General features: G+C 37.6%; 2 protein-coding genes across 2 annotated transcripts; both read right to left on the bottom strand.

Annotated features, from left to right (window-relative positions):
* LOC121808133 (putative late blight resistance protein homolog R1A-10) lies at positions 1-2,646 on the bottom strand. Its single transcript, XM_042208500.1, has one exon. The coding sequence runs from the start codon at positions 2,621-2,623 to the stop codon at positions 14-16; it is 2,610 nt and encodes an 869-aa protein (XP_042064434.1). The 5' UTR covers positions 2,624-2,646; the 3' UTR covers positions 1-13.
* A 4,608-nt stretch (positions 2,647-7,254) lies between these two features.
* Positions 7,255-9,172, bottom strand: LOC121808175. Its single transcript, XM_042208557.1, has 5 exons — positions 8,766-9,172; positions 8,135-8,439; positions 7,996-8,051; positions 7,645-7,917; positions 7,255-7,559 (listed from the first exon to the last, which is right to left on the bottom strand). The coding sequence occupies exons 1-5, from the start codon at positions 9,149-9,151 to the stop codon at positions 7,515-7,517; spliced, it is 1,065 nt and encodes a 354-aa protein (XP_042064491.1). The 5' UTR covers positions 9,152-9,172; the 3' UTR covers positions 7,255-7,514.
* Positions 9,173-23,612: the final 14,440 nt, after the last annotated feature.

The raw sequence follows: 23,612 nt of genomic DNA, 5'->3' as shown, positions 1-23,612 counted from the left end.
ACTTTGATAAGATTTAAGGCTGTGGCTCGATCACTAAAGCCTCAGAAGAAAATAAGATGCGAACTTGAAAGTCCTTATCATAGACCCCCTCATGTTGCTCCTTAAGCGTAGCTGCCGATCCCACTGCAGCACGACCGCAGTCCACCAGTTCGATCAGCCTGAGGGGTCCAATGAATCCAATATCCAAAGGGATCTCTTCCAAATCATAGCAATGCCTGAGGTGAAGTTGCTCGAGCGCAGGAAAGTGCACGTTATTAGCCTCCCAGGTCTTGAAATTGAGGTACTCGATCATCATGTACTTCAGCCTCTCAAACACATGGCTATCTAGTAGGCACCATTCATCGCCATTGAAAGCAAGCTCTCGCAGTTTCAAGACTTCAAGATGTTCCAGCTTCGCCACAACTCCCATTGCCTCCCAAGGAAGTCCGCATCCGCTTAAACTCAGCTTCCTCAGTTTTGGAGGCAGGTAGAATTCAGATTCAAATTCCATCTTTTTGCTAGGTCTAGGATTGAAGACAGTGAACTTGAACACCTCCAGCTGCTTGAGCTCATCCGGATAAAGGCTTACAACACCTGCTTTTTCTACCCACATACTTAACTTTTTCAAATTAGGCATCATTTTCAGAACCCCTCTGGTGCAAGAAGCAGCATGGATATTTGTAAGAGACTGGAGGTTTTCAAAGAGAGGAGGCGTCTCTGGGATTTTGGGAAGATCGGTTTCTGTCATTACAAGATGCCTTAACTGCTGCATGCCCCAGAATTCATCAGGCAGAAACGATTTCCCCACATATATGATTCTAGGCTGTCTACGAACAATCAAGACTTGAAGATTTTGAAGGTTGGACAATGTTGATGCAAGCTTCCCATTATATGTCAGAGACAAGTACCTCAAATGAATCAAATGAGCCAATTCCCGCGGGAATCGGATGAAGTAAACTGTATAAGCATCCAACACCCTAAGCAGATCATAACTCAGAAACAAGGGCATCGGATGATGATGATGCGATCCAGCATAGATCAGAGTTCTTGCATCTGAAATCAGTTTTGCGCTGTGATAAACATCCTTCAAACAAATGAGTATGTTTTTATGAACAGACACACGCCTCTGACTCTTCGCAACTTCCTCTAATATTTGCGCGTTTGCATACCTCCTTACAGAGTGAAAGAACTTCTCCGTCCCTGACTCCTTCACAGCTAGATCGCGCAGACTGTCGTGCAATCCACAAGTCTTAATCCTCCCACTTGAACTAATCTTGCGAACCGTGATCAGATTCCTCTGAGTGAGATCCACCAAGTAATCCTCCGCGACCTTCTCCAGCCTCCCCTGGCGCTCGGTTTCCACCAGAAGTCCCTCTCCAATCCATAGCTTTGACAGTTTAGAGAGAGGGATGTCACTATCTTCAGGAAAAGCTCCCAAATAAAGGAAGCATCCCTTGAGTTGACAGGGCAAGTGATTGTAGCTCAAAAGCAGAATCTCCAAGTAGGCCTCTTTGCCTTTCGCAGCTGCAGCGTTCGTGTCCTCCTCGATGGTCTGCCAGTACTCCTCCGTCTGCCTCTCTTGAGAGAGGAGACCACCGATGACGGTTAGAGAGAGAGGAAGGCCTTGACAATTGCTGGCGATCCCTCTACCGATCTTCTCCAAGTGAGGAGGGGATGGCTTCCCTTCAAACGCCCTGTCACAGAGAAAAATCCAGCTATTTTCTTCATCTAGAGTCTGCATCTTATGGCAAAATGTAGAGGATTTCGCAGTTTCAGCTATGGACTCGACTCTCGTAGTGAGAACAATTCGACTTCCGTTTTTGTTATCCGGAAACGAATTCTTCAAACTATCCCAAGTAGCATTATCCCACATATCATCAATTACAACGAGATATTTGTGATCGTACAATCTCTGATGAACATCAACCCTGAGCATCAAATCATCGCTGCCTTCGTACACTCTCTCTACGGCTTTCTGACCCTTTTTGTCCATTGAATTTAACAATCTAGCTAAAATATCACCGACGTGGTAATCCTGGGATACAGTGACCCAAGCGCGAAAATGGAAGCTATTCATAATGTGACGATCGTCGTAAAGGCTTCGAGCGAGAGTAGTCTTACCGATGCCGGCCATCCCGCTGATGGGGACGATTTGGAGCTGGTGTACATCGCTGACCAGCTCTTCGATGAGGAGCTGCTTGTCTCTCTCCTGCCCTACGATCCGGAATGTGCGGGTGACGAGGTAGGATCGGGGCGGCGGAGGGATATCGGCCTCGGTGGCGGCGCCTAGGAGTGGTTTCTGTTTGCGGATTGAATCGGCGAGCGACTGCGCCTGATTTGCGATGGGGTGGATTGTTTGTGTAATTGGTGGGAAGGAGAAGGTGGGGGATTTGGCGGAGAGGAAGGAATCGAGCGCGTCTTGCGCGTGGTAGATTGCGTCTCGGATTAGGGTTGCGAGGGCGGCTGCGGTTTGGCGGTGTTGTTTGGGGGCGGGGAAGATCGTTTCGACGGATTTTCGCAAGGTGGAGATGGTATTGTAAAAGGATTGGAGGTGTGGCTTTTGATCGTGGAGAGGGGATTGGTCGGACTCCAGGAGCTGCTTCAGATGCTTCTCTAAGGACACCACGGCGGAATAAGCTGCCATCTCTGAATCAAGAGAGAGAGAGAGTTCTGTTCTCTCGTCTTTGTCTCTGTTTCAAGTTTCAAGCAGAGAGTGTTTTGGCGCGCTGCGTCAACGGGTCGTTACTCCTGATGGATCGACCCGTGCTGACTTGGTAAATACGTAGCTCATACAAAAATGTTTCTATCTTTATACAAAAAGTTTAAAGTTTATATATATCATATAAAAAGTTTCATTCGTATTTCAATTTAGTGCATTCTGTTATTTCGATTTGAATGTCATTAACTTTTAGTTTATGTGAAGTATGAGTAGTGATCTAGGGAAACCACTACTTAAATGCATGACTAGAGAACATGAATTTAGTTCATTATAAGAGCGATTTAGTTCACTACACGAAGGAGTGAACCAAAACGCCTTTACAGTGAACTAAATTCTTCACAAAGTAAATACTTCACTATAATGGTGTTTTGGTTCACTCCTTCCTGTAGTGAACTAAATCACTCTTATAGTGAATTAAATCGCTCATATACTGATACACTTAATATTAGTTATACTTTGATCATCTCCAATATAAAATATTTTATAATTGTTTCATGTTGGTATAAAAAATTTTATCATTATTTTATATTGGTACAAAAAATTTCATAATTATTTTATGGTTGTGCATCACATAAGTAAAAAGTCGCCGTTTAAACAGATATGATAAAGTGTATTAAAATGAAACACGAATGAAGGTATAATTTATGTAAATTTCAATTTTTTTGTATTAATATGAAATAAATGTGAAATAAGAGTATTTTGTGTGAGTTAGGTATTTATCCTGTGTTTTTTTGGTTTCTTGTTACGTATTCAAAAATTAAGTTAACAAACTTGTGAGTTAAGATATGGAATGCGTCAAGATTTTGTGTATGACTTCCTATTTTATTTTCCTTTTCAACATTATTGTTTTTGTGTTTTCTAGTGCACATTGAATTTGTCTCCAAAATAGCATCAGCTTGACAAAAACTTAAGTACTACTATAACACAAATTAGGTCGCACGTCAAGGTTGAGTTACTTATACATTGGTGAGCGTGAGCTAGGTAAACTAAAAAAAATTAGATTATAAATTGAAGTCTTTTTTTAAAATAAAAAACATAAAGTCATTTTATGATAACTCAAAACCTTTGATAGCTTACATTATGAATTGAGTAAATTTTTTGTCTTAGCACTGACTTCTTAAATTTGAGGGTCAATGCAACTTTAACTCAATCAATAACTTTAAGATTAATACTTTAATATTTAAACATTAGACTAAAATCCATTTTGTCATAAAAAAAACAAATAAAAACAATTATAAAAACATAAATATTTTAAACATTATACTAGTTCAATCATACCAAACCAAAAAATAAAACAATTCACGCAACATTTGTGTTTGATGTCAATTAGTATATTCTACATATTTTAATGGAAATTCTATGTTTAGAATCTGACCAGGGGTATAAAAAATTAATCTCAACTATTTAAACTCAAGTAAAACATGCACAAAAATCAATTTCAATAAATCACAAAACTCTACGTGAAATGAAACTATCTATCCAACCCATCGTGTTTTTCTGCATATTCTCGTCCTCAATTTTACATAATAAAGTAAATGAAGTATTGTAAAGAAAACCAGGTCTAAGGGTATATTGGGAAAGTGGAAATGTGGATGAAGAAATTGAGCGGAGAAGGTGGCGTTGGCCCGTCGTTTTCAAAATTGTTTTCTTTATAAGTATATCGCTATTATAAGAAGTTAATATCACATTTTTGCTCATAACTTTCATTACCTGCCTTACACGGATGTGCTTTAATACTACATGTCATTGCAATTTGAAATAAACTGTACGAATTAGGCCGGTCCAAACACAACCAACCATATTTTTCATGTAACTCTAATATTAATAATATTATAAATGGGAATAAATTAAGAGAGATTTTGATACTATGTCACAAATAAATTAAATAACTAAAAATATGCATAAATTATGCATGGGCAAGAAACTCCCACTTGTCACATGCATCCTACGTGAAGTTTCCCTTATGCTAGGCCAAAGGGAAGTGTCTTCTCAAGCACAGAACCAAAATAACTTCAATTTCCATCCCAACCAGCATATATATATAGAATGTCTCGAGACAAAAAAAAATCTCTAGTGTAAAATTAAAAATCAAATATCCAATTTTATTACTCCATGTATGTATGGAAGTTAGTGCAGTCATTATAAAGCTAGACAAATATGAGCTAACATTTAAAAGTAGGCATTTAAAATCTTGGATGGAGATAAAAAGAAAATCTATGGTGGTTCTCATTCCATATCCCATCAACACACTCACACACCACCATGTGTCCCTCTTCCCAAACCCAAATGGCCCTCCCCTCATCAATACGATCAAATCTATTAAAATTGATTGGATAACCAATATTGAATTCCACATAAAATAAAGTAAAATGTGAACATTATTTTTCTTATTTTAATATTGTGCTCATTATTTATTTAATCATCCCTCCTACTCCTTGTACTATAAATTCGGCCATAGGCTATTTCCACTATTCATCACTCAAACGTTATCTAAACTCTCTCCCTCTATACATCTGATCAAAAAAAAGAAAACCCTAAATTAAAATGGGGAATGCCCGTATAGCGAGATTCATCAGCGAGGTGGCGCCGCCGCAGTTTGTGAGCATCATGAGGAACAGGACGGCGAAGATGCTGGACACCATACATGAGGAGGAGAGAGAAGCAAGCACCAAGCAATCTCTCTCTATGCCCTCATCGTCGTCGACTACCACCAGCACGCCCCAACTTCTCAAGAATGTTCATAAATCTTTGTCCCAATTCCGCGGGTGACCTGTGTAGTACTCTCACTTTATGTATGTATGTATGTATGTATGTATGTATGTATGTATGCCCGAGCATTGTTGCTAATGCTAAGTGGTGTTCGATTTTCCATTCTCTCTCTTTTTTTCGGCTATGGAAAGTTGAAGTGTAGACCTAATTTTGCAGAGAGCGGAATTCGGTCTGTGTGTGATAGAATTAATTAGATGTAATACAGTTAATCGAGTTCACTGCTTTTGTATATTTAAGTAATTCGTTGCAATATTTAGCGGGAAGGTTAATTAATGTTCTTCTTTTAGTAAGCAAAACTAATAAAAGTAAGGGTTAACTGTGGCATAATACTCACTATGGCTGGGACAAAATACCGAAATATCGGTCTTATCGTACCAAAAAAATACCCGAAAATATCGATTTTTCGGTATACCGTGATTTTCGGTATGGTATGATACTTTCGGTTTCGGTAAGGTAACGGTATGAATTTTCATATACCGGGGTATACTGCGGCATATCGAAATTCGGTATATACCGTAAATTAAGGTTATATACCGTAAAATCTAAATATAATTATATATAAAATATATTTATATATTTTAAAATTATAAAATCTATTGAGAAATATAAATTTAATTATGAATAAAATATATTTAATATATATTTTTTAAAATTATAAAATATAAATAATATTCTAAAAACCTTATTATTCTATTTTCATTGATGTTGAAAGTGGGGTATACCGCAAAAGTATGGTATACCGAACTTCGGTAAGGTATACCGAAAATGAGGTACGGTATCGGTATGGAAATTTGTCATACCAAAAATAAGGTATACCGAAGTTCGGTATACCGTACCTACCCACCCCTACTCACTGAATTATTGCATGCAATTTGTATAACACTACTTTTCACTTTCTTGCAATTAGCCAATTACGATACTAATATTTCCAAAATTTCAATAAACAAACTATGATGTTTCTAATCAAAATGTTACACTGCACATCACATGTATGAACTATACTATTTTTTTTAAATGTTGTGGTTGCGAGAATGGAGGTGTTGTTATTGTAACTTTTCGTCAATTATATAAACTGGAAACTTTAGGAGCATATTGTATTATTCTGAATATAAATTTACAAAGAAACGGTCTCGAAGTTTATTAAAATTCATATTTTAAGATATGAAACATGGTCATGTTTATATTACCTTAATAGTATTAGATATAGAAAGCCCAACTTCTTACATGATCCATTGGGTTCGGACCGGACTAGAATTCCCATAGTTCTGGGCGGGCTCGTGCCACCGATATTTTCTATTGTTATTAGAATCGAGAGAACCGACTAAGCTCTTTTAAATTAAAGTATTTTATTTTATATTATCAAGTTATTCTTCAATTGTGGCCTTCATAATTAATATACTTTCGGTAGGGTAAATAAACTTACTTTTCCATATTTTTATTATTGTTTCCATGTGAATTTCAAGGATTTAGATTAGGTGTGATTGGATTTTAATATTTTTTTAATCTATAAATACCAATACGTCTCACTATAATTCATTTTATCCTATTTCATGTTATCCATTTACAAATTCTTTTGTCAACAGCGAAAAAAATGAACCAACAATCCAATCCTTATCAATTTTGATCTGAAATATGAATAGGCAACAATGTCTTGATAATATGTTCGGATCCAGTGAGGCCAGCAAGTCGGAACATCGAGCCAGTTAACATAGTAGTACGTTTCTTTTAGGAATTGTAATTTAAAATTTCCATTTCTCTAAATTAAAAGTACGTTTCTGAAAACAAGATTATCCAAGTTTTGTCTGAATCATAAGTGGTACATACATGCCATGAAGATATGTATGAAAACATGATTATCCAAGAGCTCTAATTGACGAATTTAACACTACACAATACTCCATATGCTACAACAAACATTTTCTTGCCACAATCTAGCTAATCTTACATATCCAAATCGTCCAGCATTTATTGAATGAACGATGTTGATCTTTCCATGTCTACCACAATGAATGAACACCAAATCTGGCCTTCCATTAGCAATAGATTTTCAACGGCAAGAGACATCCAAGGAGGTAAACGTTGTCCAAGCATCCTAAGACAATGACAACATAATATTATAATTCTCGATGATTTAACGTAAAATTGAAGGTTGAGATGATTAGTAGTAAGTAACTCACTTGAAGAGCAGCAAAGACCTTGCGCGCAATGTACTTGTGTAAGAGCGATGCTCCTCTTTGCTGAAGCTTGTCAGGATGAAGGCATAGAACTGATTTTTGATAAGCTTTCTTCACTTGTGAGCTCTCCATTAGTTTTGCTAGAGGTATCGCCACCCACCCGCTGTTCGGCCATAGGATCTGATGCAGAGAAGACAATAGCAGCCGGATGTCGGATTCCTTGCCGCTCAACCACAACGTCATCTTTTCATCAACTATGCTCCCATCATCCTCTTTCTATCAACATAAAACAAATAATTATGGACTACTTTTTTCAGAAAATTAAATATAACGTGATTAATTATATTTATGTACCTCTAAAGAGCTATCCTCAACCCATCTAGACGAAATTGGAGACTCATTCATCACTCCTGAGGCAGCATGGCAATACAATTAGACAGCACAGATTCAAAAATAAAATGAAACAAGAAAAATAAGTACTTAGTTAACTAACCAAATGTGGGTTTGGAATGGCTGTTAAACTTTTGGTTGGCCCACGCGATCGCTTCATCTACGTCGCTCGGTACATAGGAACTCGCACTGCGAGAATCAGGCTCTATAAACTCATCTTCATCAATTTCCATTTCTTCATCCATTATTTCTGCTTTCCTTCTTAATTTCATCTGCTCAACATTAATCTTTTCCTCGATTCCAACGGAGCAGCAGCCCCCTAATTTATTTTCACAATCCATGTTGGAAAATAGTGCCCATTTTTTATGATTGAATTCTCCGTTTCTCGTGGAATTCCACTGGGTACCTCTACATATTGTGGGAAATGAATATTACTCCTATTAATAATTTAGATTTATTCACTCGATTTTCTTAAATACTCCATATCATAAATCGAAAAGGTCATAATTTTGGAATTGAGTATCCAATCATGCATGCATGAGTTTGATGTTTAAATATGGAGTATATAGTAGTACATCTTCAAAAATATACAAAATAATTGAAACTCAAGTTTAATTCCATATTTTTGTTCTTAAATCTTAAAATGCACATTTTGTATTACTTAAAATAAAATGATTCGACTATTATATCCTATAAAATAAGATTTTGTATAGTTATTTAATACGAGGATATACCTGAGCTTGGCCGCTGACATAGCAAAGTCGTCGTATTCGAGCTCATTGGAGGTCTGCCCTGATTCGGAATACGATTTCTTCTTCTTCTTCTTGGCATCCAACCCGAAAATGTTTCTGAAAGGACGACTCTTTTGGTTCTGTTGCAACGAAGGAATATCAAAAAGGGGCAAATTCCGTCCCCTCCGCCTCAGCTGCGGCGGCGACGCCTTCTTGGTCGACCAGAAGATGTTGTCGTAGAAGCCACCGGCGGCGGATATCTGGTGGGAAAATATGCTACGTGGCAGTGGGGCACCACCGAAAATGTCGGTGAAGAAGTCGTCGGAGATGAGGCTGGAGACGGCGGCGCCTCGCTGTATTTCCGATCTTAGTCGTCGGAGATCTTCCATTTTCTTGATTTTCCGGCGAGTTATATGGTGCCGAGGTTAATATGGTATATTTGCATGTGTTGCTGTGGAGTAATTATATAGACACGGAAAGCAATGTAGTTCCCACCTTTCTTTGGAAAGTTTTTTTTTTAATGAAAAAGAATTGGAGGTTTAGACACGTTGGTTATTTGATTTGGATTAATCCTAGCCAAGGAAGTGAATTTTCAATTATTTTCCTCGAAGAATATTTCATAATTGTAAGAGATACAGAGTACTGTTAGAGCTTTCGTCTCCCTTCTTTTGAAGGCAATGTTATAAGAGAAGCTTCAAGTTAATTACGAATCTCTTCATTTTACATATGTAGAATTCTAATGTATATTATGTTTCACGTTGATTTGGCAGTAGGGATGTCAATCGGGCCAGCCCACCGGGTTTCGGGCCAACCCTATTCGGGTTGCGGGTCAATCGGGTGCGGGCTAATCGGGTTGTTATTTTTTCGGGTTATAAAAGTTCAGCCCTAACCCTAAAAGCTCGGGTTTCGGGCTAGCCCATCGGGTTAATCGGGTTGCTACCGATAAAATTAACATGCGATCAATCCAATAAATAATGGTGAAAATTAGTTATATTTATAAAATGTAAAATATTTAATTATGATAAATTTGAGATATATGCGTAAACTCAAATATTAACATGATCAAATACTAATATTTGAGATTTATGCAACATAAAACATAAACATCAAGAAATTTTAAAGCATGTTTAGAAATTTAAATATATTTTTTTAGTGAATTTGAAGTTTCTAATTCATTTATCTATTATTATATTAATAAAAACTTAATATATAATTTATATATTTAATATATAAAATGGAAAGTTATTTTTTCAGTAATCTGTATTATAAAATAATCAATGAAGTGTCGAATTAGAGTCAAACAAATATAACAATATAAATTTTATCGGGTTTCCGGGCCAGCCCATCGGGTTTTCGGGTCTGGCCCTAACGGGTTGCGGGTTAATCGGGTGCGGGCTAATCGGGCTGTAATTTTATCGGGCTGGAAATTTTCAGCCCTAACCCTATAAATTTGGCGGGCTATTCGGGTCAGCCCACGGGTTGCGGACTAAATTGACATCCCTACTTGGCAGTGATTTTGCTTCTTTTATACTTTTAAAGAATCTTCATTCTAGGATTGTCTAATCAGATATCGACTATCGTATATTGTCCAACTTGACTAAAAAATCACCGAATATCGAATATACTCATTACTCGCAAATTTTACTATCCGATTCATGTAATTATTTTATGGGAATGTCGGATATCGGATACTCAATTACTCGATTGGGTAACCAATTCAAAAATAGTAAAAATTGATTTTACTTTTAGTCTAGAGTTACCAGTGGTAAACGCAGAAAATAACATTATGATGAGCTATATTTTGAAAATTTTCTCTAAAAGTTTATTTTTGAGTAATTTAAATTATTAATAAGGGCTTTTATATATATATATACTAATAATTTGCAAAAGTTTTGGATAAATTTTAAAAAAATTAACAGAAAAACCTTAAAATATTTAATTCATTTGGACTTAGAAGAGGATTTCATTCCCCATTTTTTGTCCCCCTGCTCTCTCATTCCCCCCTTAAACTTCCCCTATTGCGCGACCTGAAAGTATGATGTATATATGACTCATGCTAATTTTGCAATCAAAAGTGTCACCCACAAGTGTACAGGATAAGTAGCACGTGGCAAGCTATAATTATCGATCCACGAAAACTAAAAGTCGGTTTGAGTACACTATGATGCAACTTTGAACACTATCTAGACTAATAAAAGGGGTTTTTGGTTTTCTTAACTAAGATCAAAGAACAAATAAGCAATAAAGGCAAATTAACTAAGTAAAGCAAATAAAAGATGATTTTCATACAAATTGGGAAATGTAGGGATATGGATCCGTCGGTATGGATCACAGGTGTCACCTAGGAATCATGCTCATCTATTGGATCTCATGTGTGGCTAGGAAAGTCGGGAAGATTGGTTAGACCCCCTCTCGGGTGCATCTAACACGTGGATCAATCTCTAGTGTAGGAGTCTACTCCATACAATTCGAGATTGACTCCCTAAAACAACGGACCCAAGCTCTCTCTCTCTCTAGCTCATGTATCTCTCGATCACATGTAAGGCACGGAGTTGTTGATTACCTAACCATTCTAATCATTCATTTCTCAATGTCAACAATTAGAATTGTTGACATTTCTCCTAAGCCTTCAAATCCTCTTCAAAACCGTGCTCTCTTACTCAAAATCGTCGTGTGTGTGTTAGGGCTCAAATGTGTGAAGACCCCTCTTATACACAGAGAGAAAATCAGGATTAAATGGGTACTTATTCAAAACACCTGGCCTAGTGATCTATAAGTGGCGAAACCCCCGGCCGGGTCTTCTCTCTGGAACCCAATTTCTGCTACAAAACACCCGACCGGGTTTTCCGTGAAATGAAAAACACCCGGCCGGGTCTTCTCTCTGGAGTCAGCCTCGTTCGCTCTGTTTTAACCTGTTTTCACTTCAAAACTCCAACAAACTCATTACTTCATCTAATTGATGACTAACTTGGTGAAAACCTATAATAAACACCTTAATTCACCAAAAACATGGGTTAATCACCTCTAAAACCATCCTAAACTATGAGTTTGTCAATATACTCCACGATTGTTGTTAGCTGCCTGATTAATCTAAACCAACAACAAATTTAATTAATTAATGAATATTCAATATCTTAAACACAAGAAATTAAAATAATAAAAAAGATAACCTAAATTATAATTTAACATTGACTTGCGAGACCAACATTAGTTTTAATAGTGTTATAAATTAATATTTCCTCCGTGCCTGTCCGTTCTCTAAAAACAAAAAAAATTCTATTTTAGAAAAAAAAAATTCTTTCTAATAAGATGAGATTCATTTTCTACTGACACCAATTCTTTCTATTTCTCCTACATTTTACTTGTATTTTGTATTAAAACTTATTAGAGGGCCAAGAAAGTATAGATTTAAGGGACTTGTTTTTCAAATTTTTAAGTCTGATAGACGTAATGTCGCCCCTTCGAAATAAGAGTGTCCACTATAAGGTGGACACTCCAATTAGGGGTGAGCAAAAAAACCGGAAACCGAATATTCGAACCGAACCAAATCAAAATTTTGAAATTCGGTTCGGTTCGGTTTTAAAAATAAAAAAAATTTCGGTTTTTTGGTTCTGTTCGGTTCGGGCGAAGAAAAAAACTGAAAAACCGAAAAACCGAATTATATATATATTCTATTAATTTAATATATTATATTATATACAATATATATATTCTTTTAATATACTCTACTATATAATATATATTATATGTATTATTAATTTTATATTAAATATAAATATTCTATTAGTATATATAAAATAAAATAAAATACACATATATAAATATATATTTATATTATATTTATTTTTTTCAGGTTTTTCGGTTTTTTTTCGGGTTTTTCGGTTTTGTTCGGGTTTTTTCGGTTTTTTAAGTTCGGTTTTCGGGTTTTCGGTTTCGGTTTTTCGGTTTTTCGGGTTCGGTTCGGTTTGGATTTTGAACTAAATTCGGTTTTTCGGTTTTGGTTCGGTTTTGGCAAAAAACCGAACCGAAACCCGAATGCACACCCCTAACTCCAATAGCCCCGCCCAAAATTTGTCCATAGTCCCAAATTTATTGTCCACATCCCCGAAATTTTGTTTCCGCCACTATGGTGAAAACGGCTATGCGTAATTAGAAGAAAACGGCTATACGTGAAGAAATTAAAATTAAACACTAAATTTTCGTCGTATTAAATTACATGAAAAATTATACAACGAAAATTTAATCTAGTGCAAATCACAAAGGTGTTCACACTGCGCCGCCTCCCCTACGTGCCCAAACTTCTTCAATCAAATCGGCCTGGAGTGTGGTATGTGTTGTGGTTCTGCGCATATCAACGAAACGTTGGATCAAATATTCATTGCTCCGTGGTACGCCCATCTGGATCGGCGCGGAGGCAACACCGTGACTTGTACTTGCGCCATCTTCCGGTGCCCAGCGCTCTGCCGCAAATCCTTCATCTTCTATTATCATATTATGCAATATGATACATGCTAACATGATATTCGCGACATCATCTTCGTGCCAAACTCAGGTCGGGCACTGTATAATCGCCCACCGCGATTGGAGGACACCAAAAGCCCGCTCAACATCCTTCCTAGCACCTTCTTGTTTGCGCGCAAAATATTGTTTCTTCGCTCTAACCGGTTGGCGAATTGTCTTGACGAATACGGGCCACCGCGGATATATCCCATATGCCAAATAGTATATCCTACTGTACTGCGTGTCGTTGGCTACGAAGCTGATTTCTGGACCCTCCCCCTGGCACTCATCGTTGAAGAGCGGCGATGACTGAAGAACATTGATGTCGTTGTTCGAACCTGCCACACCGAAATACGCATGCCAGATCCGCAAACGGTAGTCAGCAACGGCTTCCAGAATCATCGATGGATGTTTGCTTTTGAATCCAGTTGTGAACTGGCCTTTCTAGGCCACCGGGCAGTTTCTCCACTCTCAATGCATGCAATCGATGTTTCCTAACATTCCTGGGAACCCGTGGATCAAACCGTGCATATCCAACAGTCTCTGACACTCATCAGGTGTGGGCTTTCGTAGGAACTCCCCACTGAAAATTTTCCGGATCCCTTTACAAAACTGCCTAAGGACCGTTAGGCTAGTTGTCTCACCCATCTGTAGGTATTCATCGAACATATCGGCTGGTCCGGCGTAGGCAAGCTGCCGGATTGCTGATGTGCACTTCTGTTGCGTAGACAGCCCGATCCGGCCCGCGGCATCACGCCGGAGGGTGAAGCATCGGTAACGCTCCGCCAAATTCGTCGCTATATGGTTGAAGAGCCGTTGCGACATTCTGAATCGCCGCCGGAAAATCTCGTGTGGATAACAGGGGTTTCCACAAAGTAATCAGCCATTACACGCTGGTGCGCACCAGCGTGGTCTCGTTGGATGGTCCGCCGATGCATAATCGCACGAGGGATCGCGGCCTCCACCGCCTCCGCCGCGCGCGCCGCTTCTTCCTGGGCGGCCTGGTGTTGCACCTCTGGAATCAAAGAATTCCACGCGTCATTCCATAAATTGTCCATTTCAGTCCACAAATTCTAGTGAGAGAAAGTTTGAGTGATGAAGAGTTGGAATGGTGTGAAAATAATGAATGGGATGAGGTGTATTTATAGGTGATAAATTGAACTAAAAAAAAACGCCGTCCACTGGCGCGCCGGCCACCGCCGCACTATAGCCGACGCGCCTATTCGCCGCTTCCGCCCCGGACCGGCGCGTCCTCGCCCCGATTACGCCTGATGACCGCCCGCCCCGGAAAGTTCGTCCGCCTCGGGGCGGACGTCGCATACACTATAATCTGCCCCGCCGTCGCCCCAACCCGCGGCTATAGCTGCGCCGAACCATAGTGGATACCCTAAGCAAAAAGGAACAATAACGTATGAATGTTTGAGTATTAAATAACATAATTTATTTATTATAATTTTTATTTGTATTTACGTGTACTATTTTATAGCTGGTTATATTATTGCTCGATGGCATTATTCTTAACAAAAAATGTCTGATATTAAATAAAATTCACTAGTATCATGACAAAAAAAATGACATTTTGTGTGGTAGCTGACAATTCGTGTCTGCCACAATGACCAACATTATTAAATGATTTCACGGTTCTTGATAATAGCTCCAACTAGTTTTCAGATTTTTCTCTTTATCATCATTTTTTATGTTGTGTACATATTTTTTACCTATAAAATTTTAGTCAAATTTTGATTCTTATTTTAATTCTAAAAAATAACTAAAACTAATTAGGTTAAATTTGGATTTATCTAGGTGCAATTATGTACTACTACTATTATTGATGGTTTTTTGCAAACGGTGTCGTTTTCGGTATGAGAACGATATCGTTTAATTACTGATAATGAAGTCCATATACTAATATTTATCACTATTATATCAAATACAATTATCATAAAAAAATTAACAGTGGGATGCTAAATAAAAGAATTTTATGGTTTTTCCAATTAATTTTAACGTTGTGAGATGGACAAAATATTGATCAAATTTTATGACAATTTGCCAATATTTTTTTCAAACTAAAAAATAATTTGAATCATTTTGTAGATGACCTGTATGCACACGGGTTAAAATTCCCATTTTATGCAGTATGAGTATAAATTTGCAATGCTGACCGTATCAATTTTATATGGAGTATTTAGTAATTACATGAGTAAACTTCTAACTGATGATGAAAAATATACTCCTACTACATAGGAGTATTCCTCCTTCCATTCTCCATTCCACCGTAAGGGATGGATTCTTTTGGACACGGAAGTATATATTCAATAAAAGTGGAGAGATTAGTAAAATATGACAGAGAAAAAAAATATGAGATAATAAAATAAGAAAGATAATGAAGTATGAGAGACCGATCACTTATAGTTTTATTTTTTTTAAGAGAGTGTTAAAGTTTTATTTTTTGTTAAAAAAACTGATCACTTATAGCACGACAATCCAAAATGGAAAATTAATCACTTGTAATGGAACGGAGAGAGAGTAGTTATCACGTTGCAAATATTATTATTTTTCAATAAACATAAATAAGGAAATACAAACATGTGTGACGTGGTGTATAAATAAAAATATTTCTATTTTACCAAAAAAGAGACAATTTTCATTAGATGGGTTTCAGATTCTAATTTTCCAGCAACAAAGTAATTATCAGCTTTGCACCTCCATTCACAATCTTTTACTCCCCTCAATATTATAACATTTAATTTAAATAAGTACTAAAAATTAAGTTGTAGGTTTTACAAAATCGATAATTCCAAAAAGTTATACTCCTCCATAGCTACCGATAATGAACACTATATATAAGAGCAAAATTAAGAGTTTATTTTATTAAATATAAGATAAATACTCCTTATATATCACTTTAGGAGTCTCATTTGAGTTTGACACGGGATTTAAGAAACTTAAAAGAAAGTTGATGAAAAAAAACAGTGAAATGTGAGTCCTACTTTTATATATTAGTTTTATAATAAAATGTGAGTGGAAAAATTTTAGTGGAATATGAGGCCTATTACCATTTATGAAATATTTAAGTCGAGACTCCTAAAATGGGACACCAAAAAGTAGTAAATGGGATCTCCTAAAGTGTAATGGAGGAAGTAATAATTTTATTTTATTTGATCATTTGAAAACGTAAACATAATTAATAAATATGAACTGCAATAGAATACATGTTTTCACAAGATCAAAACTGGTCCTGAACATATGTCAATTTTATGATTTTAGTCCTAAATATTATTTTTTGAATTTTTGGATCCCAAACATTTCAATTCGGATCACAATCAGTCCAAAGTTAACTATTCCGTCAAATTTTAACGGTCAACGTTTTTAATCTCGATTTTAACCAAATTAAGCTGTTAAATACAACAAAATTTAGCAACGGAACAAATCCGTCACTAATTGGGAGATTCCAAAGCTCATTCGAAAACCTATGGCAGAAGAGAGTATCGATGAGACTGCGGCACCCTTTTCTCAAGGTTCCTTTTCAAATTTTTTTTGCATTTATTTCAGATTTAGTTCTTAAACGAAGGCCGATGAGCAGAAGGCCAATTAGACGAAGAAGCTGAAGCCGAGCTCTAGAAAAACCGCATGTAGGCGGAAATCGGTGACTCCGCCGCCGGGTGAACGGACGGTAGCGGCGGCAGAGGCGTCAACGGCTGCTGGACGCTGCTAATTTGGGGACGATTGACGATTTGAGCGAGGGGAGCGGGGCGAATCCTCTGCAGGCGCGAGCTCGGCGGCCTGGACTGCGGCGCCGCCGGTGCAGCCGGCGAGCTTCTGAACGACGTCGCGGAAATCGTTTTTGTTGATGTTGTAGACCGGCGGCTGCTGCGATTGGGTCGAATTAGGGATCAGAATCGAAACTGGGGAGGAGGAAGGCGGCGGAGGGAGGGGTTTCCGAATAGTTATTTTATTTTATTTTTGGATGCACAGTTACTAAAAATGCCTCTCTCTATCCATCCTGGACACACAAACACACAGATACAAGCACTTGGATTCCTTTTTTTATTAGTTTTGGAATCTCCCAATTAGTCACGGATTTATTCCGTTGCTAAATTTTGTTGTGTTGTGTTATTTAACCGCTTAATTTGGTCAAAATCTAGATTAAAAACGTTAACCGTTAAAATTTGATGGAATAGTTAACTTTGGACCGATTGTAATTCGAGTTGAAATGTTTGAGATCCAAAAATTTTAAAGATAATGTCTAAGACTAAAATCATAAAATGGACATATGTTCAGGATCAGTTTTGGCCTTTACTCTTAGTTAAACAACAGCTTTGTCCCACATTACTTAAAGGGCTAATGTACAATTTGTTATTTTGTTTATAATTTTTTGCCTCTCGAATCTTATCTTTTCTAATGTTTTTTTAATGTTATTATGTACGCATTTGGATTGACAATTGCTGCATTAACGTGATGCGTGTGTTGAAATTTAGTACCCAACTTGTCACGGGTAAAGGTTAAAAGGTATGACAGTTTTTACTACGACAACAAAAATCAGTAAAAAAATCACAAATAAATATTGTGTTACTTCATTCTTATATCTCTTAAAAGATGAATTAAAGCATATTTCTGGTGATGCAAATATTTGTGGTGCATCATATTGCTAATTAAGGACTTCATTCCATTTATGTGTCGGTCTAGTCTTCAGACAGTGACAAACCTTATTCTCCAAAATATTTAAAAATATATATATTACTCCACTTTAGTGATAGAGTTAGTAATGTTCAAATCTAAATGTTAGAGATTCAAATCCATAATAAGAATTTAAGACCTTTAAAATTTCATTTTATTTATCCATATATAAATGATACTTTCATAATTTCATTAATGGTTTCATCTTTTGAACTAAATCTCCACTTTTGTGGCATTTACATAAGGAAATTCCATTCACAATCTTGCTTTTTTCCCCTTAATTATAATCATTATACTTATAATAAAAACAGAAGGTAATATTCTATTCTTATAATATAGTAAATTGTTATTCTATAAATTTGTACTCCAGCGTATTGATGTCAAGAAAAATACATTAATCAAAATTTATTTTTAAAAAAAAAGTATCATACCAAAAAGAAAAAAACAAGTAAGTCTATGACGTACAGATCATTCTTACATCTCAATGTTAGATTGCCGTTTAATAATATTATTTGTTTCATTATATTGTATTTTTCCTTTTCCTTTTCCTTTTCCTTTTTTAAGGTACCAAAGTGGTCCATCTGTTGGCATGTGTGCATCGTCAAATTTATGAAATGTCATTTTATAGAGAATGGTATTGGTCCACCTGATGATAGGAGTTTGGAATTTAGGAATTTTAGGAGTATTAAAAATTTTATAATACAAAAATAACCAAAACAAATCAAAATGTCATGATGTTTAAGTTATAAAATAGACCGAACTGTGTGACTCGATATTAATTATTGCCTTCAGATAGTAAGAAAGCGAGGATGTATATTTTGCCAAGATATTTTATACTCTTTCAATCCCATAATAGATGATATACTTGAGAAATAAGAAGAGATTTTAGGAGATGTTTATTAAATGGAATAGAAAATAATATATTTATATTAATATGACATTGTCCAAAAAAATGTGATATCTTTTATGGGACAAACAAAAAAGAAAAGTGTGACGCCTATCATGGGACGGAAAAAGTAATAGTAATTTTTATTATGTAACTTATTTATTTTAATCTATCTGTTTTATCCTATATATTTATTTCACCTAAAAAAAGTGTAACGTCTAATATATATTTATTTCACCTAAGAAAAAGAGGCTCTCTTATTCTAAGCAACTGAGGTAGTCATTTTACTTTTTGCAAAAATTAACCATTTTAATCTATCTGTTTTATCCTATATTTTTTAATTCATTCTCTTTTTATTGATTTCACTAATACCATTTTCTAAATCACGTATTTTTTAATTCATTCTTTCACTAATATCATTTTCTAAATCATAACAACTAAATAATAGTACTAAAACATAAATAAACTAAATAAATATACATAGAGAATATCAGCTCCCTTCCAGAATAAAATAGAATATTAAGTCCCTATCAATAAACAAAAATGTGATTTATATATATTTTTAGAAATTAAAAAAAAAATCTTAGAGCATCCGCAGCGGCAGACGTCCCGGCGGACGTCGGACAGGCGTGCCGGATGTCCACGCGGGACGTCCGCCATTAGGTGTGGGAGGGACAGATGCGGACGTCCGCTGCGGACCCCGCATATCCGCGGCTTTCCGACGACGTCCGTCGTGAAGTCTGCCATTGCGGGTTCCCGACGGACGTCCCGATTTTTAATTTTTTTTATATAAAAAAAGTCTATATATACGGCTCATTGAACTTCATTTCATTCGCACCACTTGTTTTAACGAGTTTCTCTCTCTCTCTCTCTACGTTTCTTTTATATATCTAAAATGGCTAGTGGTAGTGGTAGTGGTGCGGGTGGTAGGTGCGGCAGTAGGGGGTGCTGATGACGTACGCCGGCGAATTAAAGAACAGTTGTGGGCCGTTACGTCTAGGGAGATAAATCGAGCGATACAAGCGGCCTTGCAGCAGCAGCAGTAGCAGTAGCCGGAGGTACCTCGACCCATCCATTGTTAAATATAGTACCCCGGGACCACATCGCTGCACACCGTCGGTTGTATGAGGACTACTTCGCTCCGGAGTCGCGGTTTGGGGAGAACACGTTCCGACGACATTTTAGGATGCATCGTCCGCTATTTCTGCTTATCGTGGGCGCTTTAGAGCGTCGATACGAGTATTCCAGGATGAGGGAGGATGCGGTTGGTAAACCCGGTCACACGCCCATACAGAAGTGCACTGCCGCAATCAAGCAGCTGGCATACGGAGGTGCGGCCGACATGTTCGATGAGTACCTCAACATCGGCGAGACGACTGCCGGCGAATGTCTGAAGTATTTTTGTGAGGGCGTTAGGGAGATATTCAGGGATAGGTATCTTTAGAAGCCTACCCCTGAAGATTGCCAGGCTCTGATGGATATGCATCGGAGTCAGCACGGGTTTCCGGGAATGTTGGGCAGCATAGATTGTATGCATTGGGAGTGAAAGAACTGCCCCGCCGCCTGGAAAGGGGTGTACACTACCGGTTTCAAGGGCAAGAATCCCACGATGATCCTTGAAGCGGTAGCTGACTACCGGCTGTGGATTTAACATGCGTATTTTGGAGTAGTCGGGTCGAACAACGACATCAACGTCCTCCAGTCGTCACCCCTTTTCAACGACCAGTGCATGGACTTTGGTCCGGCTGTCAGTTTGGTCGCCAATGGCAACCAACACAATATGGACTATTATTTGGCGGATGAGATATACCCTATGTGGCCCGTCTTTATGAAGACGATCAGATGCGCAACAGACGAAAAGAAGATCTATTTTGCGGGTCGTCAGGAGGCAGCGCGCAAGGATGTGGAGCGGGCATTTGGTGTGCTCCAGGCTCGATGGGCGGCAATGAAGGGTCCATCACGGCTGTGGTATATTGACAGCATCGCTGATATCATGTACTCATGTATTATCATGCACAACATGATTGTCGAAGATGAAGGTCCAACACTGACTGATTGGGCCAATGATGATGTTGATGCTGTCGATCCAAGCCACGGCGTGGCCACCGCCAATGTACGTATGAGGATACCCTATGAAGAGGCCGATCGATTCCGTGCATTTGCCCACATACGCCAACGACAAGCTCATATTCGACTCTAGAATGATATAATTGAAGAGCTATGGACGCGGAGTGGTCGTCGTTGATATTTATAATGTAATTTGTTTAGATTTTTTCTGTTGAAATGTACTTTTTTTATTTTTTTTATTTAATGAAATTATCATTGCACTTTCTCCGTCCATATTCGTGTCGAAATTTTAATTCCGTAAATTGTTTAATTTGGTGAATTTGTGCATTTTTATTATTGTGGATGTCCGTCGGGATGTCCTTGGGGATGTTCGCCATTGTGCAGTGGGACGTCCTTATGACGTGGCAGTGCAGTAGGATGTCCTTATGACGTGGCAGGAGGTGTTTTTGGAAAGTCCGTCAGAATGTCCGCCGGGACATCTGTCTCACTGTGGATGCTCTTAATTCTGAAATTAGGAATAGTTAGTTTTGTAATTTTGCATCTGTAGAGTTTATGACGCGGACAAAAGGCTAATGTGACATGACTGAAAATATATCAACATGTTTATTCTCACAACGATCTCCATTCACTTACATAGTGAAGATGCTTTTATGGGAGTGTCGAATGATCAAACTATAATACTCTGTCTCATTAATAGGTATGGGTTGACTTGGCACGGATTTTAAGAAATATAATGCAGAAGTTAGTGTAATTTGAGTCCTACTTTTATATAGTACTCTCTTCGTCCCAATTAAGTTGAGTCGTATTCCTTTTTGGGATGTCGCAACTAAATTGAGTCATTTCTTTTTATAACTAAAAACAAAACATCCAATCAGTCTTACTTTATCTCATCATCTATTTTACTCTCTCTTTACCTCTCCTACTTTTCAACACAATTTCTTAATTTCCGTGCCCAAAAGTTTTGACTCAACTTAGTTGGGACGGAGGGAGTATTAATTTTATAATAAATGTAAGTGAAATGAGTTAGTGAAATGTAAGATCTATTTGTGCCGGGCCGGGCTGGTTCCCCTATGCCCGGAGTTTCGGCCCGCTATGTGACGTGGCGAAGGAGTACGGAATGTGGGTCCACGTGGACGCGGACTACGCGGGAAGGCGTGCCTATGCCCGGAGTTTCGACACTTTTTGAACGGGGTGGAGAAGACTGACTCGTTCAGTTTCAACCCTCAAAAGTGGTTCTTCACCACCATGGACACGTGTTGCCTCTGGGTGAAGGAGCCAGGGGCGCTCAACGACGCTCTTTCGACCAACCTAGAGTATCTCCAGAACAAGGCCTCAGAGTCAAAGAGCGTCGTTGATTACAAGGATTGGCAAAATTGCTTAAATTCGTAGGTTCCAGTCACTCAAGCTCTGGCTCGTGCTGCAGACTTATGGAGTAGCGAATATGCAGAATTTCCTGCGACGCCACGTTGGCATGGCGAAAGAATTTGAGGGCTTGGTGAGGAAAGACTAGAGATTAGAGGTGGTGGTGCTTTGAAACTTCTCCACTATAGTGTCTCCGGTGGGGACCGGGGACGAGGGGGCGAATGAGGTGACCGCCAAGTTGTTGGAGTCGGTCAATGAGTCTGGGAAGGTGTTCATGACGCATGCGGTGGTCGGTGGTGTTTATGTCATCAGCGTCGCCATTGGGGCGACCCTGACTGAGAGCCGGCACGTTAACCGAGCGTGGGATGTGGTGCAAGAGCATGCTAATCGGATGCTAACACACAAACTCCAATTTTGTTCTGATCAAATAGGGAATTTTATTTTGTTTTGTGTATCTCAACAAAGTGAGAACCACGCATTTTGGATTTCTCTGACGGAAATCATGTTGTATCATCTATTCGAAAATATAGAGATGCTACGTGAATAAAGAATAGTGAGTGTTTAAATTTGTCCCTTTTCCGGTCAAATAAAACCTCATTTGTGAAAATTGGTAGCAGTACCGTTGCTAATAGGATAATTGCTCTAAAATCCCAAACTTTGATCAAAATTGGTAGTTTGAAATGATTACCAATTTAACTAGAGCTCTACTAATTTAGTTAATTTATATTTTCAAGCTAGTTTAATTTCTCGATCTCACCCATGCCTTATTAAACCGAGTGATGTGTAATTTAAGAGTTTGCAAATCAAGGTACAATCTCACTCAAGTTTAATTAAATGCTATAATGTCGAGTGTCGAACTATATAGGCGTTGGTTTAATTTTTTAATAAATACTAGTATTTAGTAAAGAAGGATTGATCTTAAAGGAACTAAATCACAGTGCTAAAAAATAAGACTAAATAAAAGATGGAAACACATGAAGAACACAAGTTTTTCCCCCCAACAATTCTTGAATGAAGAAAATTCATTTATTAACTCGATTTGATCCTAACTTATTGAGGATACGACATAGCTTTGCAAACATCATGCATTGGACATGCTTGATTAAGAAGATTAAAGATTAGCTTAACGTACAAACTCTAATGAATGCAACAATACTAAAATTCCACGAGATAGAATTAAAAGCTTGTTTACTACAGATATACACCATGCTAAGATTCATTAACGAAATGTTATTTAACCAATTCGAATCCATCAATTCATCCAAGCTATAAAACAACTCAAGCATCGATTTTTCTTTTGCATGTCTTTGAAATTAATTCTCGATAAACATCTTGAATTCATCACACTGTACACGTGA

This window comes from Salvia splendens, chromosome 6 (genome assembly GCF_004379255.2).
Source record: "Salvia splendens isolate huo1 chromosome 6, SspV2, whole genome shotgun sequence".
Classification (NCBI taxonomy): Eukaryota; Viridiplantae; Streptophyta; class Magnoliopsida; order Lamiales; family Lamiaceae; genus Salvia; species Salvia splendens.
This window is presented reverse-complemented; position numbering and strand designations above follow the sequence as displayed.